At 41.2% G+C, this 26,485-nt stretch overlaps 1 protein-coding gene across 6 annotated transcripts in view; it reads left to right on the top strand.

The window, feature by feature from the left end:
* Positions 1-1,742: 1,742 nt before the first annotated feature.
* Positions 1,743-26,485, top strand: part of RIC1 (RIC1 homolog, RAB6A GEF complex partner 1) — an 84,564-nt gene continuing 59,821 nt past the window's right edge. For all 6 annotated transcript variants that reach the window (XM_014517284.2, XM_006018375.3, XM_025197550.1 and 3 more), the window contains exons 1-3: positions 1,743-1,814; positions 8,554-8,661; positions 16,973-17,049. In XM_014517284.2, the coding sequence (XP_014372770.1) occupies positions 1,758-1,814; positions 8,554-8,661; positions 16,973-17,049 (242 nt within the window). In that variant the 5' untranslated portion in view covers positions 1,743-1,757. The remainder of the gene's footprint in view (positions 1,815-8,553; positions 8,662-16,972; positions 17,050-26,485) is intronic.

Here is a 26,485-nt window from a genome sequence, read left to right as displayed (position 1 = left end):
TTGACTTCAAATGCTTTGAGTAGGCATTTACATAAAAATGGAAATTCTTTTGGAGACTTGAAACAGAAATATTCCATGTGTAGTTGACTGCCATCTTCAGAATTCAATTCTGTATCACTCTCAATGAACTGAGCACTTTTAAAAATTGTGCTGCTTGATCTATTAGAACTAAATGTTTACAAACCCTTCATAATAGAATTACTGTTCATTTGTTTACATGAGGAAAGTGTGAGAAATGAGTGTGTTCAGATAGATAGGTATTTCATTTTGTTCTGGTGTTAAGCCTTGGAAGCATAATTGCCATCTTCAAGGAATTTGAAACCACTTCAGTTAAGGATACCGTTTGTGTAGAAGTAGATTGAAAGCCAGGATCAGCATTACACTTGATTAAATCAATACTGTATTCACTCATAGGTTAGCTGTACTGCTGCTGTTGGGTAATGTAACTCTTACATTTTGAGTTGGTCATGAAATAGTCTTCATTAGTCTTCAAGCCAGAGCTGATGGAATGGCTGGGAACAGTCTGTCTTGGCACCCTCTCAGCTCCTGGGATCTTATCTAGCCCTTTCTGGCACCAGCACAAAAATCCAACCATCCAACAACAACAAAGTTCACCCCCCAAACCATCTCTGCACCCTTTTCTACTAAGACAAGAGTTGCAGGGGAGGAGCTTACCAGACTATGAAACAGAGTTTGGAGTTGAGCAGTGCCTCTGAAGAGAGTGGCAGATAGTTGATTCAGTAGAGAGAGGACAAAGGAAGAAAATCTAGCAAATTAAACAGTGAAAAAGAAATAATGTCCTTTTTGACTTTTTCAAAGTTAAAAATATATCTAAGTAGAATAAGTGTTTGATTGATAGGGGAAATGCCAGAAGAGGCTAGTGGGCTGGTGGGATGAAAATGGCAAGGAAAGAAGCAAAAAAGAATAAACTTGCCTTTATAGCCTTTACCCTAACATGTAGTATTTTGAAGTTCTCTTAGATTGGATTGATAGAGTTTCTATACAAATGCTGCATGGGTGGCCAGTTCCAAGGCTGAAATGAGTTTAATTCTTTTAAGTAAGTCGGTAAGCTTTAAAATCAAGGAGGATAAATTGTACCTTTACCCTTGGCAGGGTTTAGTAGAAGTTCCCTGCTGTTGTGCCGTGAGTGTCTCTTCTCTCCTTAGCTATCAACACCTTTTATATCCCTGCTGAGTAAAACACAATGGGGGCAGCCTACCCTACACTGTTGGCTTTCATATGGAAAAAGTATGTTCACAATATTTTTTTTTCATGTTACGGAGTCTTTATCAAGGGAAATAAATGTCATTGAATGTCCAGTGTATGGCAAAAGCTTGCTTTGGTTGGCTCTGCCTGGGAATGCTATGTGGAGTCCTTTTTTAGAAAATGCCAGTTTGTTTTCTCACCACATCTTATGTGGGGGGTTGTTATGCTCTTGTCAGCCTTAAGCTGTAGACTGCATCTGTTGTCAGCTAGTAGTTCAGTTAGTGCTATATGTTAAATCTCCTTGGCAATCTCTCTCTGCTTAGAGCTGAGGTCATTAAATGACATCTTTAGACTGCACAACTGAATGTTCAGATAGCTTATTCCTTCCCCCTGTTTGTTGGGCTTCTCTTTCTTAGACGCTAGTAAGAAAACACAGTCAAGTATTATCTTTTCTCCTCTTTGCTTCATACTATAGGATGAGGAAAAAATCTAAGAATAAAGGAACAGATTCCTGTTGCACTTCAGGCATCTCATTTCAGTCAGAAGTGCACATGGCCCTGAGGATTAAGATGCATCAGGATTTGAACTGGTCAGAGTTTTTAATAGAAGTATGTTTTGTGCATTTACCCAAGATAAGATGCTTTATCAGTAAAGGCCATATCCTCCTGGATCATATTTGCTCTATCAGTCTTTCTTATTTCACGAGCCAACTTGATTTTGTTTGTTCAGCTGGTGACACCATTAGACTTTTAACCCCCCACCCTATCTCTGTTCTACATCTGTCATTCTGTGACAGGTCTGGCTTTTGTATTCTCTTCCTAGCGTCTTGCCTAGCTATGCATTCCTCCCTTGTAGCTAATATGTTGTTAGATGTAAATGCTAAGTTGTTTCTAGGGCAAACATTGGGTCACTGTTGTGGTATGGTAACAACTCTATTTAATATGCATGAATAACCATACATGTTGGGGAATACAATTGTCTGCCAGTTTTAGTGAGAATCTTGAATTTTTGCTTGCTTTTGAATTTTAAACACACAACTTTTTTTTTCTGTTATCTAGTTATGGTTCACATTAACATGATTTGGAATGTACTCTAGGATAAATGAGTTTTACAAAAAAAATATAGACTTAACAGCAGGCTTTCAGAGGTGGATTCTCAACTTGAATAACATGTTAAAGGCTAGCAGACTTTCAGCATGATAGAATTAAGAGTGAGGAGAATTAACATATCTGTTGGGAACTGCAGTCCATTTGTATCATATTACAAATGCCTATAACTAGATTTGTTCACATTGTCTGTCTTTGTTTCCAAGCACATTATTCTGAAGACTTCCCAGTATTTTTATCCCAGGTTAGGGCAAGCGCATAACATAGTTCAGGGAAAGCTATTGGAGCTCTCAAAATTTCTTTTGTAGGTTTCTTCATTTTGGGAGCTAGAAAGTTTATCAAGCCCACATCTGAAAAATTACCCATGTGGCTTTCTTCACAAGCAGACTTGCAGGTTTGCTTGCAAAGTTTTGTGAACTTCAGCATTGAAAACAATTGTGAGAGCCACACCAGATTTCTGGGCTCTTTCTGTACAGGATTTAGTTTTGAGTGGGCACGAATACCATCTCCTAACTGGAAAAATAAAAGGTACAACATGCATTTCTTGTTTAAACCCATTATGATTTAACGCAACCTTTTTGTTGAAATAATGCACAGGCACATATGAGTATATATAATGCGAGTATTTTTTTAACAGTATGTCCCAGATGATGCAGTCCAATACCAATACTGAATTTAAAATCATGTAGATATATCCCGATTTTACATTAGTAAGATATTGAAGGGGTAACTTGGCAGTGCATCTGTAGGAGATCCTAAATATAACATTGCTTTGGAAGCCAAATGGGTTTCCTGTTTTATTCTGTGAATGCAGTAGGGAGGCTACCTATCTGTCCAGTAGAGCTGTGCAGAGCTCTGATAGCCGATTCAATTCAGAGGAGACTCGGCCCAATTCGGCAGCTGAATCTCCAAATCTGAATTGGGAGATCCATTAATCTCTCTGAATAGAATTGGAAGCCTCCAAATTGATTCTGAGAGATTCGGCCATAGACTGTACAGGCAGGCACTAGGCAGCGCCGGGGGAGCAGCCGGACCAACCCTGGCTTGAGCTGGCAGCCCCGGGAGAAGCCGCGGCTCCCCTGGCTGCTCCCCGGCTGGGACGAGGCAGGCAGTGCTGGCAGCCCCGGTTGAAGCCGCGGGAGCTGGGGGATTGCACTGGGAGCTGGGGAGAAGCCCCTGTTTGTTTCCCCAGCTCCCTGATCATTCGCCCCAGCCCCCGTGGCTTCTCCTGGGGCTGCCAGCTCAAGCTGCAGCTCATCTGGCTGCTCCCCCAGCTGCCCCCCTGCCAGGGCGAGGCAGGCTGTACTGGCAGGGGCTGGGGGATTGAACTGGGAGCTAGGGGGAATGATCTGGGGCTAAGGGAGCGAACAGGGGCTTCCCCCCAGTTCCCAGTTCAGTTTCCCCCAGCCCCTGTGGCTGCTTCTGGGGCTGTCAGCACTGTCTGCCTTGCCCCAGCAGGGGGCGCAGCCAGGGGAGCAGCCAGATGAGCCACGGCTTCTCCTGGGGCTGCTGGCTTAAGCCGGGTCTCATCTGGCTGCTCCACTAGCTGCTTCTGCCAGCACTGCCTGCCTGTATAGTCTATGGCCGAATAAGATTCGGCGCCAAATATCTTCAGATTCGGCTGAATAGAAGCGGGACAGTGATTCAGATCAACAAATCGAATCGCTGTCCCTCCAGATCGCTGAATCCAAATCCAAAGTGAATGCTTTCTGCTTCACACAGGTCTACTGTCCAGCTGTAGTGTGTTTTGAAGATGTTGTTGCTTTGAGCTACTTGTAAAGACTGATCAGCACAAACAGTCCTACTTCTGGGTTTGTATTGCATTTCTGAGTATCAACTCGGGTTTCTGTTGTGCTGGTCCTGCCAGCTATTTCATCTTGATTTCACATGTTGATATAAAGGAACATAGCTTTCCCTAGAATGTATTTAGTTTCTTCTTTGCCAGGTCTGTCGGAATGCATCCTTCCTTATAACTAACTCCTTTTACTATCTGTGGAGGCATGCTATTGAATTTCAGTCTGTGGAACTAAGTGATAATGGTGAAATGGCTACTTCAAATTTGTTTTAGTAGATGATGAAGGCTGCCTGTCGAACATAAATTTGACTCCTTCGTGCTTATGCATTATGAGGCAGTATTTGCGTATGTGATCAACAAGCTTCTTTTTTCTTTATTGTGATTTGTGTGTTTGATTCCTGTGTTTAAAAAAAGAAATTGAGGGAAGTATTCATTTATCTGGTGGTATAGTGACACATTCTCAGAAAATTCGGGACAGTTTTGCAATGTCAACTTTTGCTACTTCCATAGATTTCATAGACACTAGGGCTGGAAGGGACCTTGGAGGATCATCAAGTCCAGCCCCCTGCCCCAGGGGCAGGAAGTCAGCTGAGGTCAAAGGATTCCAGCAAGGTAGACATACAACTGTTTCTTAAGAGTCCAGAGTAGATGCTTGCACCACCTCTGGAGGGAGTTTATTCCAGGCCTTGGGGGCTCAGATGGTAAAGGTGTTTTTCTTTATGTCCAGCCTGAAATGGTCTTGGAGGAGTTTGTGACCGTTGGACCTTGTCATCCCGTGGGGCGCTCTGGTGAACAGGCATTCCACCAGATCCTGATGTACACCCCTTATATAGTTACAAGCAGCCACCATGTCCCGCCTGAGCCTGTGCTTTTTCAGGCTGAAGAGTCCTATGGCTCTCAGCCTCTCATCATAGGACCTGTTCTCCTGTCCTCTGATCATATGCGTGGCTCTCCTCTGGACTCTCTCAAGTTTTTCCACATCCTTTTTAAATTGTGGAGCCCAGAATTGGATGCAGTACTCTAGATGTGGCTTCACCAAGGCTGAGTACAGTGGGAGGATGACATCCTGGGATTTTCTTGAGAAGCATCTATGGATGCAAGCCAGAGTTTTGCTTGCTTTACCAGCTGATGACATCACATTGGTGGCTCATATTCATCTTGTGGTCAGTGATGACCTCCAAGTCCCTTTCGGCCGTGGTGCTAGCAAGCATAGCAGTGCTGAGCCTATAAGTGTGCTGCAGGGTGTTTTTTTCCTCCCAAGGTAGAGCACCTTGCATTTTTCAGTGTGGAATGCCATCAGGTTTTCGTCCACCCATTTTCTGAGCCTGTTGAGGTTGGCCTGGATCACTAGCCTGTCCTCAGGTGTGGATGCTGTACCCCGAAGTTTGGTGTCATCAGTGAGCTTGGCCAGTCTGCTTCTGACACCTATGTCTAAATTGTTAATAAAGATGTTAAAGAGTATGGACCCAAGGACGGAGCCTTGGAGCACCCCACTGGTCACGGTGCACCACGGTAATTTACAGGAAACCCTCGCCTTTTATGGGTTTGGCATTCGCGGTTTCAAATATACACGAATGCCGAACCTGCATCGTCCCCGCCCCCCGCTGCCCAGCCACCAGGGGCACTGCGTTCATGATGTTCATGAGTACTGTGCCATATTTACGGATATTCAAGAATGTATCCCCCACGAAAGGTGAGGGGCTCCTGTACTTCCATTGATTACCACTCTCTGGGTCCAACCTCAGAGCCAACTCCCCAGCCATCGGACTGTGAAGGGGTGCTGTGTGCCAAGGCCTCAGTTGGCCAGTTTTTCCATGAGGAGACCATGGGACACCAGATCAAAGGCTTTTTTAAAGTCAAGATATATGACCTCAATCTCCTCTCCCTTGTCCAGGTGATATGTCACCTGGTCATAGAAGGAGACGAGATTGGTCAGGCAAGACCTACCCACAACAGACACATGCTGGTTGTCCCTCAGGATGTTGCCATCAGCCAGTTTGTCTAGAATTGTCTCTTTGATAATTTTTTCCAAGATCTTCCCCAGGATAGAGGTCAGGCTGATAGGCCTATAGTTCCCCAGATCTACTTTCCTCCCTTTCTTGAAGATAGGCACCACGTTGGCCTTCTTCCAGTCATCGGGCATGTTGCCTGAGTGTCATGAGTTCTCGAAGATCTGTGCCAATGGCTGAGCTATGATGCCTGCCAACTCCTTAAGTACCCTGGGGTGTAAACTGTCAGGGCCAGCTGACTTGAAGTTGTCCAGCCTCTCAAGATGTTCCTTTACATGATCTATGGTGATGTAGGGTAACAATTCTCCCTCACCCTGGCCGTCCCATACCATGTTGAGCAGGGCAGTCTCTTGGGGCTGGTGAAAGCCTGATGTAAAATACTCATTAAGCAGATTGGCTTTTTCCTGGGTGTCAGTTGTCCCATTAGGTTTAGCAAGGGTCCAGTGTTACCCTTGCTTTTCTTCTGGATCCCCCTATATCTAAAAAAGGACTTTTTATTGTCCTTGATACGTGTCGCCAGTTGGAGTTTGGTTGCAACCTTGGCTTTCCTGGTTTGCTCCCTACAGGTCCGGACCAGTGCAGAATACTTCTTTGAGGTGATTCCAGTCTTCCATCCTTTATATGTCTTCCTTTTAACACGCAGGAGGTCCACAAGTTCCCTGCAGAGCCAAGGGGGTTGTGTGCCCCTTTGGTACCTTTCCTCCAAGATGGGATTGACATTGCTTGTCCTTTCAGGATCACTCCCTTAAGGAGCAACCCATCATCCTTAACTTCCCTCCCCTTCAAGTTGTGGTCCCTTAGGGCCTTGCCAGCAAGCCTCCTGAGCTTGTCAAAGTCAGCTTTCCTGAAGTTGAGGACTTCTGTATTGCTGACTGACTTGCCAGCTTTGCGGTAGATGGTGAAAGTGATCAGCTTGTGGTCACTGTCTCCCAGCTTCCCTTCGATCGTTAGGTCGCTGGCTAGATCATCCCCCTACTTGAGCTCATTGAAATAACCTGTAGCAGAAGTAGGCTCTTGTGATCACTGTGTATGGGTCCTAGAGGAGGAAACCTACTTTGCCAGAGAGTTTCACAAAACTTGCTGACCAAAGAGGATATAATGATACTTGGGGAATTTTGGGCTCCGCTTGAGGCTCTGCAGGGAAGTGTGCTCATGCAGGTGCAGATTCTATTCCGCTCAAGTGGGTGCAGGCTGGCCCCTTCTGAGTTTAGCTCTCTTTCAGTGTATCACACTTACTGCTTCCTTTCTCTGTGGCTTCCTATCCCAATCACATCACTACATCACCACTAGTAATTTCTACTCCTTGGACTTCTCATCCCATGCCAACCCTTTTGCCCATCAAGTCGTCTTCTTCTCACGGATCCTGTTCTTACTTGCCCTTGCCAGCCTCCAGATCTAGTTTTCTTTCCCCACGTGAGAACCCCTGGTCTTCTCTGTATTTATGTTTGGCAGACACCTTATTTATAGTGTTTGAGTGTCAGCAGAGGATTACTGAGAAAGCTGAAATGAGCTCTCTGTCCTCAAGTTTTGTGCCTGTCTCTTGGTTGGCCTAGAATTGCAGTTGTAGGGAGAGTGCTTAACCCTGGGTTGGAGTAGGCCCAGTGGAATATAAGCTTTGGGGAATTTAACTTTATACTGAGCATTAACAAACTGACATGTTCAAGGATGCAGCCGTGTGTGTGCATGTGTGTTATAGGAGCAGGAAAAAAAACACTCTTCACACCTTCTAAATGGGGTGCCTTCCCCAAGTGTACAGCAAGTGTAAAACTCCAACTTTTTCTTTAATATGTCAAAAGTGTACTTCCACCACCCTCATTCTGTGCAGTGGCTGAACTGCTTTGCCTGAAACTTAAACAAAAAATTCCAAAAAAAATGGGGAGAACCAGGCATTCGGAATGAAAGCCTTCACCCCAGTTTGACAAAGGAAAGTTATTGAAGGCAAATTCTTTAGCTGGGAAATGTTAAGTCTTATGTGTTTATACCAGCCCTGCCGTTAACATACGTGCTGTATGTCAGGGGTTCCCAAGTTTTTATGCCACATCCCGGCAAACTGTGGCCTGGCAGACCAGGGCCCAGCAGTCACAGCCGACTGGTCAGAATTTCTGGTGAAGACAGGTATGGATACCCCCAGCCCCTGGGCAGGAAGGTGGGCCAAACCCTGTGCTGCTGCGGGCCCTGCAGAAGGAGCCGCAACCTCTCTGTCCAGCTCTGGTGGACTGTGGTTTGCTGGTATGTGGCCACTTCCAGTCCGACAGCTAACCATGCTGCAGACCAGCAGCCAACCCGCCACAGCCCAACACTGGGCCGTGGCCCAGGGATTGAGAACCCCTGCTTTATGTAGTATATAACTTGATGCTTTATTTTGTGATACAGAAGTAAAACCAACAGTCCATTGTTCTTCAGACATGAAATGTAACCACTGTTCTTTTTTCTCCAGCCCAGTGTACTAATTGTAAGCTACAAGGAATTGACAAAATCGGCTTCTCAGTTTGGATCCTATAAACAAGCAGAATGGAGGTCTGACAGCACTATGATAGCTGTTTCAGTAAGTAGAGACTTTTTTTTTTTACTGCTGTAGTGTTAAACTAGTAGAGAGAATGTAACAGAGATTTAGCATTCATTAACACAACCAGTATCATATCCAACAGTGTAAATCATAACCAGTATTTATCTGGTATATAGCAAGCAAGTTTTTAGCATGATGTGCATCTGGGTATGGTTGGGAATGGGGCTGCACAGGCCACAGACCCCTTGTCTGCACACCCCCGGAGTGCTCCCTCCAGGTTATGTGGGCAGCCAAGCCTCTCTCCGTTGCTACATGGGCTGCCTGGATCTCCCCCTGCCATGTACGCAGTACCTCCAGGAGCAGGATGCAGAACCCAAAGCAAGAGAACCTGGAGATCTTGGCTGCCACAGCATCAGAAACAATGTGTGGGAACTGTGGCCAGGCAGAAGCCTGCAGGCTTCCAGTTGGACAACCCTGATATGTATAATGAAAATAAGAAAGGAAGGCTAATTTTTAACTTTAACTTGGAGAATATCATTGTTAATTAGCATTACAATAACTCTTAAGAGTCCCATTCATGGTTTATCACTTTGTTGTACCAGGCATTGTTTTGACAGAAATTCAAAGAGAATCCCTACCTCTGAGGAGTTTCTAGGCAAAACTCAGCTAATGGATGAAGGAACCAGGTGGAAATGGATAAAGGAAGAATTAGGTAGTAATAATGTGTGTGTGTTTTGCTTGATGAGTAACATAGCTTGTCAGGTATTAGGATGTATAGGCATTCCAGCAGAAGTGAGTTGTAGAGAAACCATGTTCTTGTCTTGCTACACCACTTTTGACCATTTTGTTGCAAAAGTTTGTGCTTGTTTATTGTACTTTGCGAGATCTTTCCTTGTTTCCTTGTACACGTGCCTTCAAGCAGTGGGCATTGCAGCAGGCGCAAAGTCTGAGGCTCTGTGTTAGAGTTACAGGTGGTTAAGCCAATGGTATAACCCCACTTCTTCATTAGTTCCTTGGAGTGTCTGATTCCAATACATAGGTAGTTGAGACATTGCCACCTGAGCCATGGTTTGTCAGTCCCTGGCTGGAATGTCTTTTTTTTGCTGTTGGGTATTTTCTTCAGCTTCTCATTCTACAAGTGTGGTTGTGTCTCCTTGGGTGTGGTATCAAGAAGTTGGGTGCTCGTGAGGAAACTCTTGTATGACTGCAGATATTTGTGTGCTGCAGAATGGTAATGCAGCCAGAGTCTTGTATCTTCAGTTTCTCTCAATCATTCTATGCTGCTGGCCACTGGTCTTCTGTTGTCAGGTGAAGCTATGCTAGCCAGCTGGTACACGCTGTTTAGGCTTGTAGGCTTCAGACATCCTGTGATGCATTAGCAGCTATCATTCAGAATGGGGTCGAGGTGCTTAGCATGTGTGGATCTCGCCCATACAGGGCATGCATACTCAGCCGAGGAAAAGCTGAGAGCCAGAGTAGTAGTTCAGATGGTTGGGTCGCTACCTCCCCATTTCAAGTTGGTGAACTTATATAGTACCTTGTTACGGGTATTCAACTTTGCCTTTGTCTTCATGGTGTGTTCTTTGTGCGAGAGGGTTTGATTGAGGATGACTCCATGATTTACTGGATTTGGATGGTGGGATAGTGAAATCCTGGACCAAGTAATGTTTAGCTGACAGTTGGCCTCATGGTTTTTCAGATGGAAGGCATGTGCTTGTGCTTTCACTGAGTTGGCGCATAATTGGTTTTCAATGTAGTTTGAGGTTAGGCCAAGTAGTGCCTTGCTTAGGAATTTTTTTAACTTGGTTGAAGGCAGCGTTTTGGCCTGTTTTATGCACAGGTCATCTGCATAGATGAAACGTTCTGTTTCCAAATTGGTTGGTTAGTCATTTATGTAGATGTTATATAACAACAGTGCACGTACGTTTCCTTGGGGGGTGCCATTAATCTGTTGCCTCCATCTGCTTTGCTTCCCATCCAGGTTGACAAAAAAGTCTGCTTCTGAACAGGGTTGGTATCAGACCTGTCAGGTGTAGATCTTTTGTCATTTCCAGGGTCTCATGGAGGAATAGTCGGTGAGTAACTGTACCATAGGCAGCTGTTGTGTTAACTAACATGGCTCCTGTGATTTGGTTTCTTTCAAACCCATTCTTAATATGCTGAGTTAGATTGAGCAGCTGGCTCATTACTGATTTTCTCCCCTTTCCCCTCCATGGGAAAAGCTGCCCTGTTCGGAGATTAGGTGTTTATCCACGTATGGGGCAGGCTGGTTCAGTATCAGTCATACATACAATTTGTATGTGGCATAGAGGAGGAAGAGGTCTAAAGCTCTTTGGGACGGATGGATCTTTCCCTGGCTTTAAAGAAGTTATACTAGTGGCGTTGTTAATATTTTCCCAATAGTAAATGAGCAACAGAATAATTTACTATACTATACTAATCTAGCGTGATTTTACAAGGTTAAATTAAAAATGGAATAACACAATTATCAAATAAAGGTTCTAAGATTTAAGAATGATTTAAGAAGTAATCCAGTCAATAGGCTAAAATGATCAAATCGTCAAATTGATGTAAAAGATTAATTATGTTGATCCTAGAAACAATATTTTGCATTTTCTCAATAGAAAGTTAATATAAGGAGTAGCTTTTTTCACTTTAAAGCTCCAGATAGTCTTACAAACAGTAGAGTGGTGACCTAGTTGGAGAATATAACGGCTTCTACAGACCTTTACGTACTAAGAATGTGTGCGTTTCTTTTCTGGTCTTAAACCATTGCTGCTTCTTACTCTGTCCTCGTTTTTTTGTGGATTTAGGGACCATACAGGTTGATTTAGAGCTGTCTTGGATTCTGAACATGGTCCAGTACTTTCCAAGTAGGCAGCCTTTAGATCTTATGTTGTGATGTAAAGTTGCATCATTTGATGAATTTTGATTTTGTTTGTTTGATTTTGGTTTGTGGGTTTTTTTGGTTTTGTTTTTGTTTTGGGTTTTTTTGGTAAGTCAGCCTAGGTTGAATGAAGATCAGATATTCTTCCAGTAATGTGAAACAGAGCATGTAGAGGGTCTTTCTTAGGAAGATTGTGATGCCTCATTTAGCAGTATTTTTTTTAAGAGTTCTCTTTATTTCTGTCTTAGACTTGGCTTTGTTTTCATCAGGTTTTTTTAAATGATATTTTTTACCTTTTTGCTGACAAAGAATAGAGCAAGTAAAGAGCTTTTAGTTCTCCAATGAATATTGACCTAGAAACACAAGCTGCTTTTATATTTTGCCAGAATATATTCCATTTTAAATAAAACACCTCAAATCTGGTGTTCAGGTTGACTGTTCTTTTCACCCAAGGGAGTGAATAATGTTAACTAACATGATAGAAATCATACAATTTTTCTGTGTCTTGCAGCAAATGAAAAATTTAATTAAAAAAAATCCAGCTAGTTAGGGAATCAACAGCTTTGGTCAAATAGCAACATGCACTTCTGCCTGAGAATCCTAATGGGCAGTGTAACACTTTTTTTTTTTTTTAATTTTATAAAATAATTATTTGCTACTATTTTGCTGATGGAATATGATGGAGGAAGTGAATTTGCAAAAGTATATGGATAAAGCACTTTAATCTTTACATCTTTAAACTTTGGGTTAGGAGTCTGTTTATTGGCACTGCTGCTGACTTGCTTCTTTACTTGGCCACATTGTGCTGGTCTGTGCCATTTACTTATCTTACTGGGTTAAATTATGTTTCTGGAGTTAGAATTGACAGTTGCTGTATTTATACTGGGCCTGGTACGATGAGGCCTCAGTTGTAAATGGGGGACTTGGAAGAGCTATAATTAGTTGGGAAAATCTTGCTAGTTGGCAGTACAAAGACTCACTTCAGCTGAGCATCAAGTGAAATTAATTGTGTAACAAGGGGAGGATGCTTTTAAGGGCTTACAGAACATTCCCATGTATAGACGACCCTCTAGGGCAGTTTTTCTTAACAGGGTGCTGTAGGGTACGAGGAAACAAGCACTCATTCTTCCCTGCCTGTCTTCTATGCAAGACGTAGGTGCAGGCTTGTCTCCTAGATAAGCTCACTGTTGTCCCTGCTAGTCTCTATGTTAAGGCCTAAGTGCTTGCTTCCTGCCTCCCTTTGCGTGAAGAGCTAAGCACGTGCTCATCCCTGCTTGGTCCAGTTCAGGGAGGTAACCTCATGATTGTCTCCACCTTGCTACCATGCAGGGAGCTAAGAGCAGAACAAAAATCAGTATCTTGTTCAAATTGTAAACATACCAGACGGTAAAGAGCGGTGAAATCTCTTCTAACGCTCTTCTAGGCGTTCTAACAGGAATGATATTGTTCAAGGACGTTAACTGATAGGAAACTCTTAGAAATTCTCATAAGTCTTTATTTAATCACATAAGGTTGAGTATCATAAATTGTTTGAGGCAACATCTAAGTAGCACTTAACTTCTCTATCAAAATATATCAATAAGGTACATCTTTTGCATCATATGATCTCTGAGTAAAAATCTCATATTGTTTTTCAAGTGGGCCAGGGCTGGGCAACCTGTGGCCTGGGCAGCAGCTTTGTGGGGCATGTGGCAGATTGGGGAGGGGACAGGCAGTGCAGTGCCAGATAGGGCAGGGAACAGAAAACAAAGCATCAGATCAGTCATGGAACACAGGGCAAGGAGCAGAAAGTACAGCATCAAATTGGGTAAGGAAAAGGGATTGGAGTGGTCCTCAGGGAGGCTTGCCTGCTGACAGTTGTTAGCCCTCACTTAAGTAAGTCTTTGGCGCTCCTTGAAAACTTCTAGGTATTGTTAATGGAGACCTTGTTAAGTAAGCTTTAATACTAAATACACTCACCCCAAGCAGCAATAGTTTCTTGAAATAATAAAAGGGGCTATTACTAAAATTGGAATGATTCCAAAGTTGTCTGCCTTGCTGCATTTCTTCATCTCGACTTTTCTTTGTGTTGACAGCAGCAGACCCAGATCTCAGTCCGGATCTCCAAGACATTCTACTCTGTTTCCTTTTTTTTCTTTAGTTTTCTTGGGCTGCTGCTTTTCTCTTGGTTCCTTTCTTCTTCTTTTCTGACATTACCTCTGGCTGAGTCCTAGCATGAATCATGTTAGGGCCCAAATGTTCATATGGAGTATAGATTAATGCGACAGAACCAAGAAGCTCTAGTCTGTCCAAACCCAGGGCATACATTGTATTCGGAATCCTTCCCGTCCTGGTGCCTGTCCTCTGTGAGTCTTCTACTGCCTTTTGCTCTTCAGGACCCAACTGCTCACAAGTGTAATGGGGACCAGCTCTTAACAGAAGGCTGTAGGAGCAGAGTTAACTGTTTCATGCTGTGAAAATATTAATGGGAATCCTATAGATAAATCCCTTGCAAAATAATGAATATTTACACTTTTGGAGCAAATAGGGCATGCCATTACAATAGTCTATTGAAATGCAAGGATGGGGGGATAGGAAGGGAGTGGTATTGGCAGTGTAAAACTATAATTTGTCTTGTAATATGCTCCTTTTTATATAGCTGAAAGACATTAGTTTCTTAAAAATATGGTGAGCTTTGATCCCATAGTTATTGCGAAGGAAGAAATTTTACTCAAGGCCTCTGTCTGCAGTTCCAGTAAGATAATATTTACCACAGAATCTGTCTCACATAATATACATATTGAGTTGAAGCAGTACAGTCGCCTGTTTGCAGCAAGTTTACAGTAAAGATGTTCAGTTACCTTAGTTTGAGCAGCTATATGGTGGCATTTGATGCCCTGTTCATAAGCAAATCTTCTGACGTTAGCAGCTTGTACTGAGGATGGAATTCAGGAAGGCCTTTTGTATCTGAATGTCAATATGAAGATACTTTACAGTATTGTTTTACTTTTCCTACCTGTATAAGATAACCTCAGAAATAAATATTTAAACAGTCACCCAGTAATGGAAAGAACTCGTGTAGATGTTAGAAGTAGATGCACATTAAGTTTATTTACAATATATTGTGTTTTTGCTTCATGAAGACTAAAAATAGAGAAGCTTAAATTGCTGTCACTAATATAGTACATACTTGTTTTCTTGAAGGAAAAAGAGCTGCTTTGAAGAATGAAAACCATCACATTTATTTATTTGTCTTTGTTTCTGTGTTTAGTTTGAAGCTGAAACAAATAGAATGTATTGCAAACTATAAGTTTATAGGTGGAAAAAAGTCTAAACTAATGAGCTAAACTAACAAGAGCATGTTTCCCTTTTGGTTACTTAACTGAAAAACAGGAAACCAGCCCTGGAAAGAAATTTGAAACCTTTCATTTCACTGCTTCTTGCCTTCAGTCCTGTTGTTTGGAGTTAATACCCATCCACTATTAAAATAACTGGAATAAAACATAGCTTAGTTGAAATACATTTGACTGTTTATCTAAATTATCTAAATTTCTGATAAGAAACTGCTGGCTGGCTGATTTGGGACCATTCCTGGTTATCTGGTCAGTGCTGAACGGATCTCTAATTTTTCATGTAAATTGTAATGACTAAACAGTTTATATCTACTATATCAAACTAGATTAAAGCTACTTTCATGTAATTTTGCAAAGGTTGAGCTCTGCTTGAATTATGGTGCTCTAGTATACAAGCAGGTCTTTTTCTGTCTCTTCCAGTCAGGTGCTGAGTCTGCCGATATTTCTGTATTATAAGATGTACCTTTCAAAAAGGGTAAAATTGTGGGAGAAAAAGATTTTAACATAAATTTAAATATACAGTGAATTCAGTTATTTTTGTTACCTAGCTTTGCCTAGGTAACAAATTAGGGATACCTTAATTTTAGACCTCATTTTTTGAGGGGGAGGAAAATGTCTTATATACCAGGAAATATGATACACTAGAGTTTATTGTAGGTGTTGTTCTTTGTATGCAGTCTTGAAGTTGCTTTGTGACAGATTTTTAAAAGAACGTAGGTACCCAATTCCAATGGAATGCAAAGGAAGGGAAGTGATTTTGAAAATCTCACTGAACATTGTCCTATATCTTGGATACCTAAATACCTATAAGTTCCTGCAAAATTGTATTGTAAAGCTAAACCATTGAAAAAGTTATTTGGGTAGATGTGCTATCTTTTATTAGACCAACTGAGTATGAAGTAGTATCTAATAAAAGATAGCACATCTACCCAAAGAACCTTGCCTACCTATGTCCTTAGACCAAAACGGCTACAACCAGCACCCACCCACCCTTTCCCCCAAACCATTGAAAAGACAGGAATTGGGTACCTTAATCACTGTTGATTCCTTTTTGCACCAGCGGTCCTTGGTTGGGCATTGGGTGCCCTTGAAAATCCTTCCTAGTTTCCTTACAGCATCTTGACATGTCTAAATACCACTTAAAAATCAGGGCCTTAGTCCCCTAGTATCAACAGATCACAATATTTGAACAGATTTACTATTTTTGCCTTGCTCTTTTAGATTCATGTGGTGACAATAAATTTTATCAGAAAGGCACGTGAATTTCTATGATGGGCATTTCCAGGGGTGGGCAAAATGTGGCCTGGGAGCCGGATGCGGCCTGCCAGGCCATTCTATCCGGCCTGCGGGGCCCCTAAAAATTTAGAAAATTAATATTACTCTGCCCTTGGCTACCTATCATGCGGCCCTCGATGGCTTGCCAAAATTTAGTAAGCGGCCCTCCGCCCAAAATAATTGCCTGCCCCTGGCCTATTCAGAACAGAAAATAACAACGTAAATCAGTGCCTGGGACAACTACCACACGTACAGGGCAGTTTGCTGTTGCTTCCATACCATGCAATAGTGATTGTATTGCTTTTTCCTGCGTGCAGAGCTGTCACTAGGGGTGTGCGGGGCCTGAGGCATATCAGCCCATGCAGGGCTGGGGGGGTGGCGAGCCACCAGGAGCGGGGGAGAAGGCAAGCGGCTGGAGCATGGAGTCGGTGGCCGTGGCAGTGTCCCCCAAAGTGCAGGGCCCAGGGTGGTTACCTGATTTGCCCCCACCCCAGAGACAGCTCTGCCTACACGTGCCTACCACAAGTTGGTGCTTAGGGCAGGTGCCTCATCTTGGTTACCCCATGGATTTAGAAACAGTTTACTGATCAAAGACTAAGGTTAACTGAAGCCTCCCTTTCAGAATTGGCATGTTATATTAAGTATCTTTAGTAGGATCATAGTGTTGCATCTGTTTTGGTGGGATTGTTACGTGAAAGTAGCTAAGGATTGTTTCTTGCTGGCTGTTTTGTTTAGTATGTAAAATGTTTTGAGGTTTCTCTGATGGTTCTGGCTACAGTTCCTTTAAGTTGACATGGGATGTCCTAAATACAATGCTAATAAGATGCAGCTTCTAATTTCTCTCTCTTTCTTTCAGACTGCAAATGGATACATCTTATTTTTTGATATCCCATCAGCAAGAGACAAGTACCTTTATGAGCCCATGTACCCCAAGTAAGTTTCTTCAATTTGTTTTCTCTGCATAACAAACTGCAAAAAAGTACTTCTGCATAAACCTTAAAACATGTTTTATTGTAAGCAATTAGTATTTGAAATAAGCCAAATTGTTACAATTTAAATGTGGTCTAATGCTATTTGTGTCTGATAATATGCTCCCTTTTACATAGCTGAGAAACCTTATTTTCTTAAAACAACGATGAACTTTCCATAGTTATTATGAAGGAAGAAATTTTACTGTGAGCCTCTTGTTCTGCAATTCCAGCACCATGATGTTTGCCACAGACTCTACCATTTGCTGTAGTCATAGAATTTTCATTTTCACAGGCTTAGCCTTCAGGATTGCCCTTAGATCTTAGTTGAACTGGGTTCTGTATTGTGTTTGTAGTTTCTTACAGTTCAGCACTACTGGACTTTTAATTCCACATCTGGGAAACATGCAAAGTTGCTTTCAGCATCTTCATAGCACAAACAGGTTTGCTTCTATCAAACGAAATATGCAGTAGGAGCAAGGTGTGGATGGAAAAGTGACATTGATTAGGCAGAAGCAGTGATCTCAGGTTCACATGTAAAGAGATCAAGAGTCCTATTATAGTGATATATGGGTTGCCTAATTCTGTATCTTAATTTCATCAGGTGTTACATGCATTTAATACCAGAAAAAGTAAGCACTATCACCCTTTTTTATTCAGACCTCTTAATTTTAAACAGTTATGTAAAATAAACTGCAGAGATCTAAATTATGGATAATTTTCTAAGTTAACATGGCAAATATTAGAAGATATAATATCCAGTCTGAAACTTAATTGTAACTCTCCTGCTTCCTGGTTAAGTGTGAATTGGCAGGAAAAAATGTTAAATCAGGTTGCAGCTCCACCAGCCAGATCTTGAAATAATTGGTTAGTCTTCAAACAAAATAGTTTTGGTACTTGCTGCTTGTGTGTTATCAGCATAAAACCTTCACTTTCCTAATAGATTTCAGTCATTGATGGATAGGATGTATCCTTTGCCTCCTTTTCTATTATGGCTCAATTGTTGGTGGTCGAGAAAGCATTGTTATAAAGGTGGGGAATAATGCTATCTATACTTGCTAGTAGCTAGAAAATGCTGATGCCAGTAGTTGAGTTTCCATTTTTCCATGGCATGCTGTTGCTGCAGTTTCCACTAAAGGAGTGAAGATATCTGTTGTTTGCTTAGATAGAAGCAGTGGGAAGTTGTTCTGTCCCCACTCTGTTTAGCCACTGGAAGTAATATACTGAAGCCTCACTCAACGGGAGAGGCAACTTTCAACTATAGTATGCAACTTACTCTAGTAATAACTTAAGGGTTTATTATGCTCCCCTTGTAAGATTTGCAACATGTGGTGGAAATCAAATAAAATCTACCCTAAAGTGGTGCTTCTATAAGAGAACACTGATTTTTATAAGCTATACCAGAAGTATTTTTAACTTTCATAGCTATTTGTGCTTTGAATGCAAGATAGAGGGCAGATGTTTACTTTTTGGTGATGTATAAGGAATTGATCCAGTATACAGTACTGTTGTTGCCAATAGGGGGTGGGAAACAGCTGCAGGCATGTTAACTGATTTTCAAATGAATTCCTGCTCAGTTGAGCAGAAGGTTGTTTTAGATGTTTTTGCTTGTTTGTTTGTATACTCTGCAGTGCATATTTCACCTATTCACTTAGGTCTTTATCACTCTTTATTGGGTGTCTGGAAAGAAAGCTGAATTTACTTTGTATTTCATAACTAATTGTACACTTTCTACAACTTGTCTGATCTATTTAATATACTGTAGACAAATGCCAGGATTATGTAGTTAGTTCACAGAACTTTAAAAGTCCTAATTTATTGTGTGAAAAATAGAATGAAACAGCTCAAATGCTGAGCATCAAAATATGTGCACATAACTGAAGGGGATTGAATCTCTTGTATGTAAAACATAAGATTAGTCGGAGACCGACTGTACTATATTTATTTTCTTGGGAATTCATTTTAACAATGCTGGCAATGCTAAAGCCTAAAGACATTTGTTTACAATAAGAGTGAATGCTAGAGAGGCCATTTTGTGAAGAAATTCATTTCATTTAAAGATTGTGTGTGATGGTGACTATATAGTCACTACATAATAAGCACAGCAGACTTTATACAAACACGATGATCGTGACGTTCCTCAAAAATAAGAATTAATTTAATGAAAGACCTTTTTTCTTTGATCATTAGCAGACCAGTACACTGAGAGATGAAGACTTTAAGATATAGTAGTCCAGCCCAAAGGGCATACATGGTATTTTTATAGGAAATTAGAGAAAGTATTTGTGGCCTACTGTTCTAACCTGTAAAAATTTCTGGCATGCCTGTACCACCCCAGGACATGCTAGAGAGTACTGTATTGAAAGGCAGCTCAGTGCAGTGCTGAGTGTTTGCTAGTAAGCTCTGCATCTTCTAAAAGTTTTTATTGGCTGCCACCCAGCACCAGTCTGGCTTTTACAGTCATTTCGTGTGGGAGGTACTGCACATGGAGTGTCTTAGTATAGCACTCCCTAACTCCCTGGGTTAAGGAAAATGTATTTTTTTTTTCAAAACATAACCCTTTAAATGCTGCAGCATGGATACCTGATATTGCTGGGTGGGTTGTCTTCTATTACTATTTTGCATGATTGAACTTTTATTTTAATCTTCAGTCATTTCCCAGATGAGTTGTAATTTTCATATTGAGACTTAATATATTCATGTCCATTTACATATGACTTCACCAGATTACTCGGTCTACTCCAAGTAAAACTGAAGTAATGTCAGATGAACCCCTTCTAAACCTTGAAGCTACCTGGATTTAGGGAATCAGATCAACTTCTGCCCAGTCTTGAAAGTTTCCCAGGAGACTTGCTTCCTTTACTACATAGCAGATTTCTTGAAATAATATGGCTGTCTGACCTACATAGCAGATTTCTTGAAATAATATGGCTGGCTGAAAAACTTGCATGTTTAAGAGATTGCCTTCATCAAAGTGAAAGTACAGTAACAAGTTCAATTTTTATTTTTTTTTCAATCCTTCATATGAGTTCCTGTCCCCTCAGGAGTCAACACAAAACATGAAGTATGAATTGCCAGTAGCTACAAAGTATTTAGATAAGACAGTGTTTCAACCTGTATTTCAAGATCTGCGGTCAGCTTTGAAAACAAATAGCAATCAATGTTTCTCTGGATTCTAGGGTACCATATCAATTTGGTAGTATTGCCACTGAAGAAAACAAACAGCAGAAGATGAAAGCAACTTTCTTGCAGCTATTTTCTGTTGTCCTGCCAAGGACACTAGCACCAGAGACTTGATCCAGGAGGAGGATTTGTGAATTTTTTTCTTCAGCCTTGGCTGCAGGATAAGCTAAGCAAGAGGTGCCAGTCTGGCCTGCTCTTAATGTGGAGGTTTCAGACAACGCACAAACCGAATTTATAGATGTTAGGGGCTGGAAAGGACCTTACAAGATCATAAGGTTCAGTTAAAAAAGGCCAGAACACAACTTTAAAGATGTTTTAATTCTGGATTTGTAATTCAGCATTTAAAGTGGTCCTACCGAATTCAATTTCTTACATACATTTTAAAAGTAGAATTTCAGAAGTCTCAACAGAGACTTTAAATTATAAGCCTTCACACACAAATACTTATGCAGGTGGCTTAGGAGTATTGATTTTGGGCTCCAAAACAGGCAATTTATGTGAAAGTGCTTTGATAGAAAAGAGGACTGTCTTTAGCTCATTTAAAGCCCTCTGTTAAAACCAACTGATTTACATCAGAGAAACATGCTCTCGGAGAAGTACAACTATTCCAAAACTTAGAAAACAAAATAATTTAAAGCACTGTATAGCTAATACAAAAGTAGAATTCTGGATACTCTAATACTTAGATTATTGTGCAACTTTTAGTATATTCCACAAAATCTACTGTTTTCAAGTGTATGAGTAGATAAGGCTTTTATAAATGAAATGGGGGTGGGTGGGTGGGGAGTTAGTGAGTGAGTGAGCTTTCAGAAAACTGGATCCAGACAGTAGCATACCTTGTTGAAGTCTGTATTTGGTATCTGGATAGGTTGTTTAGGAAAACTAGATGTTTAAAATCTGTCAAATCAATCTTTGTCTTATAATTCACTGGTGCTTTGCCAGTGGCATGAAAGGAAGGCATTGTTATGCTGAGAACAGATACAAGTTCTTGAACTGGGAGGAGGGGAGAGGTTGCTGAATCTTTTGCTGATGTAATCAAGGCAGTTTGTTTTGTTATGACAGAAAATATATCTTGTGGATTGAGACTTTGTACTAGTTTGTGGCAGTGTGCGAGGGAATGATCCTCTGGCCCTTTCTGGGAGGGAGAGAGTGGGTGGATGGACTCCCTTTTTTAGCAGCCAGCTATAAAGTTAATACTCATTTTTGTGGTCATCTTACTTGACAGTTGGTTGGAGCTTTTTAATGTGGGATAACTACTTTGCATATGTACCTGGTCTCAAGGTAATTGTGCAGTGAACCAGTTAATTGCATGATACTTGTAACATATAAAGGGAGCCTTAGATCGAGACTCTCGGTACCCAGAAAGTATGACTGCTGAATCAGTTCCTGGAAGTAAAATAAAAAAGGATTTGGCTTTATGCAAGCATGCTACATGGCAATTTAAAAAAAATCATTTGACCCATAAGCAACAGGAATGCAATTTTGAACAGAATGTGAACGCAGAACTTTTTTCCAGAATATAAGCCCCATTTGGTAGACAGCCTGTTGAACTAACAGGTAGGGACCACTGCTGGCCAAGCTAATCTGAAAGCTCAAGTGCAGTCATCTTTATTTTCATGTGCAAGGGGCCCAAGCACGTACAATTTAAGTTTCAAAATGCTGACTGAACTGGAAAATCCCTGGGGAGCAGGATGTTGGGAGTAGGTGCGTATTTACTTTTCTTCACCTTCGTTTGATCTTTGCATTGCCACTATATTACTGAGTTCTCATATGGCATTCAGGAATTTGATTAGTTTGCTATAGTAAACAGCTCTTCAAAACTGTATTAACATGGTATCTCTTTGAACTGATAGTATTTACATTTTACAACTAAGTTACAAAGCTGCTTGCTACAATTCATAAAAAAAAAAAAAAAGGCTACGGGAGACCTTTTCCTCCAGTTCTGCTTATGAAATTTAGTAGATCTGGAAAAAGTTATGTTGGGGTTCTTTTTATTCTGATCTCTTGACGTGTGGATTGGGAGGATTGGAGTGGTAGAAGGGTGAAAGGATTTTGGAGCCATCCATTGTTATATGTTGGTACTACTTAAGAGGTCAATGGTCTTACCATGATTCGAGTGAACTTTCTTGTTCCTTTTTCTAAGCCATTCAGAACAGTGTTCTTTAGAATTTTATCTTGCCTTCATCTTGTTCAAAATTCTCTTTAGCTTTCCTAAAGCTACAATTAAAAAGTGGTATTGAAGCAGTGAGTTTTTCACTTGCTCAGAAGTCATTGAGAACAGTGGTCATTCTAAGTTGAATCATGTGCAAAGCTGAATTTGTATTGTTGGCTGGAGACTATGGGTTCCTGTACTTTAATCCAGGACAGGAAAGAGAATGGGGTGATGACCCCCAACTTAATTAATATCTAGAACATAAAGGTATATGAACCCATCTTCATAGATTCATAGATGTAGGGTCGGAAGGGACCTTGCAGATCTTCTAGTCCGACCCCCTGTCCTGGGCAGGAGAGAAAACTGGGCTCAAATGACCCCAGCTAGGTAATCGTCAAGCCTCCTCTTAAAGACCCCCAAAGTTGGAGCCAGCACCACTTCCCTTGGAAGTTGATTCCAGATCCTAGCCGCCATGACTGTGAAGTAGTGCCTTCTAATGTCTGGTCTGGACCTACTCTCAAACAACTTATGGCCGTTATTCCTTGTTACTCCGGGAGGCGCTCGGGTGAACAGGGTCTCTCCCATTCCCTGCTGGTCCCCCCCAGTAAGTTAATAGATGGCCACCAGGTCCCCTCTCAGCCTTCTCTTGTGAAAGCTGAACAGGTTAAGGTCCCGTAGCCTCTCCTCATAGGGTCTGCCCTGCTGTCCCCATGCGAGTGGCCCTCCCTTGGACCCTCTCAGTGCTGTCCACATCCCTCCTGAAGTGCGGTGCCCAGAACTGGACGAAGTACTCCAACTGTAGCCTGACCAGTGTCGCATAGAGGGGGAGGATCACCTTGTTGGCCCTGCTTGTGATGCATCTGTGGATGCACGATAAGGTGCGGTTAGCCCTACTGACCGTGTCCTTGCATTGGAGGCCCATGTTCATTTTGGAATCGATAATGACTCCAAGATCTCTTTCTGCCACCGTGCTTTTGAGAAGAGAGTTCCCCAGCCTATAGGTATGCTGCTGGTTCTTACTGCCCAAGTGCAGCACCCTGTACTTGTCAGTATTGAATCCCATCCTGTTGTCATTTGCCCACCCCTGTAACCTTCCAGGTCCAGCTGTAACCTGTCCCCCCTCCCTTCTAGCATGCCCACCTCACCCCAAATCTAAAAAGAAAAAAAAAGCCATTTTACAGCATTTTTTAAATTTTCCATCTGTGTCATTCGTATTGGTAGCATAAGTACTCACTTTCCCATTTCTGTGTGTTCTGACTACAGAGTTAACGTGGCATTCCAGTTTAAAATTTTAAAGAACCCCAACATAACTTTTTCCAGATCTACTAAATTTCATAAGCAGAACTGGAGGAAAAGGTCTCCCGTAGCCTTTTTTTTTTTTTTTATGAATTGTAGCAAGCAGCTTTGTAACTTAGTTGTAAAATGTAAATACTATCAGTTCAAAGAGATACCATGTTAATACAGTTTTGAAGAGCTGTTTACTATAGCAAACTAATCAAATTCCTGAATGCCATATGAGAACTCAGTAATATAGTGGCAATGCAAAGATCAAACGAAGGTGAAGAAAAGTAAATACGCACCTACTCCCAACATCCTGCTCCCCAGGGATTTTCCAGTTCAGTCAGCATTTTGAAACTTAAATTGTACGTGCTTGGGCCCCTTGCACATGAAAATAAAGATGACTGCACTTGAGCTTTCAGATTAGCTTGGCCAGCAGTGGTCCCTACCTGTTAGTTCAACAGGCTGTCTACCAAATGGGGCTTATATTCTGGAAAAAAGTTCTGCGTTCACATTCTGTTCAAAATTGCATTCCTGTTGCTTATGGGTCAAATGATTTTTTTTAAATTGCCATGTAGCATGCTTGCATAAAGCCAAATCCTTTTTTATTTGTTCTGGGAACTTAATTATTGATAAAGTCAGTGTGCATTAATATAGCTCAGCTAGAGAGAAAAAATAGGTTAGGCATGTTAACAAATGGGGTACTGTTTAGTGTGTGTGTGGACTGAAATATATAGATTGCTGACCATTCAGTGCATCTCTGGAGAGTTGGTTTTATTAAGAAATGTACTTTAAGATAAGTGGGTTTTTTTGTGCTTCCCTCTTACTACTTACTATAAAGTCATTTTTGATTCAATAACTAAGTGGATATTGTTAATATATTGTAGCATGACTTCCAACCTTTTCTTTTCACTGAAATTAATTCCACACACATTGCTAGCAGTACAGAAGCTATAGTATTTTTTTACTACAGAAGATTCAAGATGCCAAATTACTGTATGTATTTTGGAAAGCTTAGGTATGGACCAAATACAAGAGATGGTACATCCTTATGCAAAGACCTCCTGACTTGAAAACGGAAACTAAATTTATTACAGCTTTTCTCTCGTATTAAGTTTCAAAATGAATCAGTTCTGAAAAATAAGTTGGATAAAAAGAGCACATAGATAGGGGCGGGCTGTGTCCTGCTGATTTAAAGTGGGCAGCATTTGACGCTGGCAAAATATATTTCCTTTTTTGAAAATCCTTCATTTGGTGTCATTTTTCTCTTTTTGTATCCGATCTGTTGTAGTGCCCTTTGTAGTCTAAAATGCTTCTGTATTATGGGAATCCTTAGTTTCAGGATTAACAGAACCCTTCCGACAGAGGCTCACATTATCCCTCATTCCTTTTTTGCCCAATATTTCCATTAAAGTCACAACTCCTTTTGAGCATGTGTGAAATGTTTTGAGAATCTTGAATGGGAAGCGCTGTTAAAGGCTAAGTATTATATCCCATAATGACGTGAGCCAAATTCCTTATGTTCACAAAACATGTTGAAGTGGCCAGGATAAGCGTTCAAAGTTTCAGGATAAGGACAAACAAAGTTACATAAAGTTAAAAGGAGGGAGGAGGGCTAGGTTGCTTGTCAGCTGTGAGGCTGTAACTGTCCATGTGCCTGCTATTTCCCTGCCATTATCCCTTTTCATTCAGGGTTAAGTTACACATTTCAGTTTTCACCTACCCTGAGATATGAGCAGTCACAATATCAATTACGGACATAACTTGTCCATACCTTAATGCCTTGCTCACCATCATGTTGAGGATTAAAATTCAAGTCCTTTTACTTCCAGCTCCATAGTGCCACCAGTCCCCAGGTATTTTCTTTCTTCAGAGGAAAGTTAATTCCATGCATTGTCCTGCGGTCGGCTTTCTATAAAGCTCCATTTGTTAGAGAAATGTTGCATGAATTTGAGCATCCTCTATGGAGTAGAAATATTTGTCCTTGTACGGTTCTTGTTGACTCAAACAACTTCCACTGTGGCAATAGGTAGTGAGTTTTTGGAGTAAACGCCTGAATCAAAAACTGTTTTGCTCAATTTGTTAGTGTAAAACTAGCTAATAAAGAGTAATTTGCATTTAAGTTGATCCAGAAGAAAATCTGCAACACTGTTCCAGCTCCTAAAAAAAATTCTTTGTTCCAGTTCAGAACAGAGTTGGAAGACTTTCGGTGCTGGCCACAAGCCTGCATTCTGAGATCCTGTCCTCAGATGCCCACAAACTCACTGTCACTTCTCAAAAATAAGTTTAGCCTAATGGCAATGCCATGCTTGAGAAGGTGAATATTAGTAAACAGAATATTAGTAAAACACTGTGAGAAATTCAGTACACTATAAAATGATCTTTCAGGGCCTATTCATTCCATCTGGTGTATGTGGCACAGGCCTGGCAAAAATGCTTTAAAATTTGTATCTAACCTGAAAGTTGTAACTTTATAACCTGTGATGGGTGTAGTGAATAATTTCTAAGGAATGGTTGTTCAGACACTTCACTGACATATGCTGCAAATTTAAAGTGCTGAGCATAATGAGAAGGGCTTTTTAACTCAATGGCATTGTAAACTCTGTTTTTGTGGGGTCCTGTTCTGAAACAACTGCTTCTGAATCTGAGAGTTGTTTCAAATTATTAATACAGTTTGAAATTGCTGACAGGGGAACTGTGTATAGTGGCTTTATTCTTTTGGGCACCTTTTCCTCTGAGATAATGAGCTCACTTTGAACAGTGCAAAAGACACTCCCTGATGCCTTTT

Source organism: Alligator sinensis, unplaced genomic scaffold (genome assembly GCF_000455745.1).
Source record: "Alligator sinensis unplaced genomic scaffold, ASM45574v1 scaffold392_1, whole genome shotgun sequence".
Classification (NCBI taxonomy): domain Eukaryota; kingdom Metazoa; phylum Chordata; order Crocodylia; family Alligatoridae; genus Alligator; species Alligator sinensis.
The sequence above is the reverse complement of the archived record's forward strand: the minus strand, read 5'-3'. Positions and strand labels throughout refer to the sequence as shown.